Here is a 4,503-nt window from a genome sequence, read left to right on the forward strand (position 1 = left end):
AATTAGATGGTGCGCGGACCAAGGCATCAAATGGTCTTTCATCCCTCCTGGAGCACTACACTTCGGAGGACTGTGGGAGGCCGCCGTAAAATCCATGAAGCATCATATGATTCGCGTCTTAGGGAATGGTGAGTTGACGTTTGAAGACATGTCAACTCTAATGGCAGAGATCGAGGCTTGTTTAAACTCTAGGCCGTTGGTACCCGCCAGCAACGATCCAAATGACCTGGAAGCTTTGACCCCTGGACATTTTCTCGTGGGAACCAATCTACAGTGCGTACCTCAGGTCGATGTAACAGATATCCCGTCTAATCGGTTAGATCATTGGAGACAAGTTCAGCGATATGTACAAATGATATGGCGTAGATGGCATCAAGAGTATTTGCATTTTTTGCAAAAGCGAACAAAATGGAATAATTCTGCATGTGAGATTGAAGTGGGAAAGTTAGTGATAGTCAAGGAGGAAAATGTACCAATTTGTAAATGGCCTTTAGCACGAATCAGTCAAATTCATCCAGGAGCTGATAACGTTACACGAGTTGTAACTGTGAGGTTTGCGAATAGAAAGGAGGTCCAGAGACCTGTTACGAAGATTGCTATTTTGCCAGTAACAAACAATAATTAAAAACATACGTTTTTGGTGGCCGGAATGTTACGCATAATCTTGGGGAAGCAGGTTGAAAATGTTTAACGGGAATTTGGAGAGTTTCTAGAATAGAGAATGAACTGTGAAGAGGTGAGCTTCGGCTGTGGAGCGAAGAACTTCGGCAGTGTAGAGACATTAAAGATCACATATTAAAACCTATGAAATTTTAGTAGCAATAAAGAATTCATCGAAATAAGAGCTATCGAAACAGCTCCTATCAATATGTCGTCCACATATGCTACTACATTGTTTTGCTTCAAGCCCTTGACTATCTTATCTATAGCCCGTTGGAACACTGCTCCACTATTTACTAGTCCAAACGGCATTCTTTTGAAGTGGAAATGTCCATCAGGCGTAGAGAACGCCGTCTTTTCCCTGCTAGATTCTGCTACAGGAACCTGATAATAACCCGAATACAGGTCTAAGCTAATAAATACTTTTGCGCATTCTAACGTATTTAAGCATCTATCTATTTCCGGTGGTGGGTATCGATCTTTTACCGTCTTCTGGTTTAGCGCCTATAGTCAATTGCCATACGCCACTTGCCATCTTTTTTCTTAACTAGCACGATTGGACTGTTATATGCCGATACCGAGGGTTCTATTATGTAGTTCTCTAGCTGTTCTGATACGATTTCGTGAACTACGTTTTCTTGTGCGTAAGGCAGTTTTCTGGGTTTCACATATATTGGGCCATCTCCGTTTAGCTCTATTTCCATTTGTACTCCTTTTGCCGCCCCTATTTCATTCATTTCTTTGGAAAAACAGTCTCGATACTTATGCAACAGAGTTTTCACTGCGCGTTTCATTTTTTCGCTTCCCTCTATACGCACTTCTGCTTCTGTAATCTCTGTGCCCCTTTCTTCTCCGCGTTCCTTATTTAGTGTGTGTGTTTTTACCTTCGTTTCCGTTGGCTCTTTATCCTTACTAAATGATACCTTTCCTTCTTTGTACGTGACGTTTATCCCTGGCTGCACCATAATGTCTCGCCCAATAATCATGTCTACTGATTGTGCCTCATCGGGTCTTCCCATAGATCTGCTACGACTTCTATGTCATCTAGTTGTATTCGTGTTTCTCTCTTCGTGTTCACCTCCACTTTCGCTCCCCCAAATCCATGAAGGGTTCCTTTCACAAACCGTGGCGTTCCAGCGAGCCCTGCAATTTTGGTACGAATGGTAGATACGTTAGCTCCCGAGTCTACAAGTGCCCTGATTTTAATCTTCCCCATGCCTACCTTTGCTTGACATCTGCCCTCTCCTTCATCATCTAACGTATTCACATTTAGTATTCCGCGTCCCCCGCTCGCCGGTTCCACCGTTCGTCGCATTTCTCCCCGTGCTACGGTTCTACGTCGGGGACAATCCGTCGAGATGTGTCCCATACCGTCACAGGTGAAACAACGCCACTTCGATCTAGGCGCCCCGCGGCTGCTCCCGGTGGCGCCACTCCATTCACCGATGCCTGGTTCTCAACCCTTGTTGCACGCTCGCGCCGCATGCTCCGCCGATCCACAGGTAAAGCACCTCCTCTCCCCTACTCGATCGACGTGTCTGCTATGCTCAGCCACTGCGGTAATGTTTTCCACCCAGGCGATTTCCTTGAGTAGGCCTTCGATCGTTGTTACGCGACTCGCTGCTACCCTTGCACCCCGCCACATCTCGCCTAGCCCGTTCACAATATAACTCGTCGTAGTCTCCTCGTTAAACCCGCCTTTGCATCCCATAGCTAACATGGCGTACACGTACTCGGTGGGTGTCTCTTCCTTGCGCCATTTTCTTGTCACCAGCCAGTTGTGGTAAAATGCTGCGTTTTTAGATGATGGGAATCCGGCCAGTAGCGCACCTTCGAAATTGGACCACGTTTTGATTTTGCTCTGGTTTACTTCCCACCACAGTTTAGCGCATCCGCTAAGGCTCCGTGCGCAGTGTAGTTTCACTACCTCTTTCCACCCGTACACTTCACTCGTCTCGTCGAAGTTTTTCAGCCATGCTGCTGCATCAGGGTCCCTAGGGTCAAACGGGTGAATGACCTCGCGCAGCTCCCTGATATCTGGCACTCGTTCCCACAATTCGTTTCGTCCTCGGCACGGCCTATCACTTCTATCCATCCCTTCGTTGCCAGCCTCTACTAAACTTTCTGCTACTTCTATCTTTCCTCCGCCACTGTTAAGTTGCACCGCTTGCTCGAGTTTTAGTTGTAATTCGGCCACCATTGCTCTCAACTCGGCTGTCTCATTGCGGCCTGGCTTCTTCCGCTCCGTCACGAACGGTCCCTCTGTGGCCGCTGCGAAAACTTCGCTTTCGTTATCACTCATTCTACCGAACACTTGTAGTACAATACTTTACTCCTAGAATGCTTTACGCTTCACGTACTTTAATCACGCCGCCTCGTTTATCCTGTCTACAGCTTGTAACGGTACTTCATTCGCTTGCATACGTCCGTCCTCACTCACTGTCGCTCATCTAATGCCTATATCTCTCTCTTTTGATAATGATCGCTCTCATCCTTATCTGCCTGCATCTTATCGTTTGCGCTTATCGTTTCGCACTTAAGGCGAGTTTACAATATGTTGACGATCTATAAAATATGCTCATCATGTTTTATTAAAAACCGGCTCCGACCGGCTCCAGACAATTTCGGAACCTCCTCCACTTCAACCCAACGGAGCCGGCTCCGCACTCACGGCTCCGGAGCCAGTTTTTACAGATTGCAACAAAAAAATCATTTTCAATAAAGTTTCAATCGGGAAGATCGAAAATTAGCTGAGTAAATAATGTTGAAAGGAATCTATAGGAATCTATCTATAAAAAAAATGATAAGTTTTGTTCAACAATCACACAATCACATCGGGTGTTAGCTTCTACACTTGCGAGAAGATAGATTCGTTTTTTACGCTATCATACAATGCCGTCTCTATTGAAACGTTAGTCCAAAGCCGTTGGTCCGGAGCCGTTGATTCACCGCCGGCTCCGGAGTCATTGATTCGCCGCCGGCTCCGGAGCTGTTCGTGTGGATCCGGCTCTGAAGCCGTGGGTGCAGAACTGGCTTCAGGGCGGTGGCAACGCTGATACGATGCGATTTTATTGGACGAGATTTAAATGAGATTTGACAGATAACGTCGGAAGACGAAATCGCACGTACGACGTTTTCTGCCAAATCCCATATAAATTTCATCCAATAAAATCGCATAGGATGAGCGCTGCCACGGGCTTCAGAGCCATTGGTGCACTCCAAAACACCCATCCCTATTCGTCAGTAAGGGCGGTGGCAACGCTGATCGGATGCGATTTTATCGGACGAGATTTATATGGGATTTGACAGATAACGCCGGACGTGCGATTTCGTCGTCCGACGTTATCTGTCAAATCCCATATAAAAATTTGACAGGCCGTCCGATAAAATCGCATGCGAAAAAGCGTTGCCACCGCCCTAACACTAGCCGGCATCGCGAATAAATGAACTCTTTTTAACAGTCGTTTAAAGTTCATTTTGGTTTCACTGAGTTCATTTGTTGTTCATTCCTGTTAAAATAAACGATCGTCAAAACAGTTAACGACTGCTCGATATCGAATATAGGCAAACACGGGGAAAAAATTCGAGCAGTATAATTAAACGACTGTTAATTTGTATCGCATACTCTCTTGACAGTCGTTTGTTTAACGACGGCATAGGACCAGTCGTTAAAATTAAAAAATGAACTAAATGCGTTCGCGATGCCATATTCTAGCAATTTTAAACGACTTTGGTTAATTTTTAACGACTGTTAATTTTAAACCATTTCTTTCGCGATGCTAGCTACTATAACAAAAGTATGAATGTGTGTTAACTTTCAGCCAATTCTATTTCGTTTGCTTG

At 45.4% G+C, this 4,503-nt stretch overlaps 1 protein-coding gene across 1 annotated transcript; it reads right to left on the reverse strand.

Annotated features, from left to right (window-relative positions):
- Positions 1-841: 841 nt before the first annotated feature.
- On the reverse strand, positions 842-3,377 carry LOC125906742 (uncharacterized). Its single transcript, XM_049607058.1, has 2 exons — positions 1,883-3,377; positions 842-1,803 (listed from the first exon to the last, which is right to left on the reverse strand). The coding sequence occupies exon 1, from the start codon at positions 2,960-2,962 to the stop codon at positions 2,117-2,119; it is 846 nt and encodes a 281-aa protein (XP_049463015.1). The 5' UTR covers positions 2,963-3,377; the 3' UTR covers positions 842-1,803; positions 1,883-2,116.
- Between the last annotated feature and the right edge of the window lie 1,126 nt (positions 3,378-4,503).

Source organism: Anopheles coluzzii, chromosome X, assembly GCF_943734685.1.
Source record: "Anopheles coluzzii chromosome X, AcolN3, whole genome shotgun sequence".
In the NCBI taxonomy this organism is placed as follows: Eukaryota; Metazoa; Arthropoda; class Insecta; order Diptera; family Culicidae; genus Anopheles; species Anopheles coluzzii.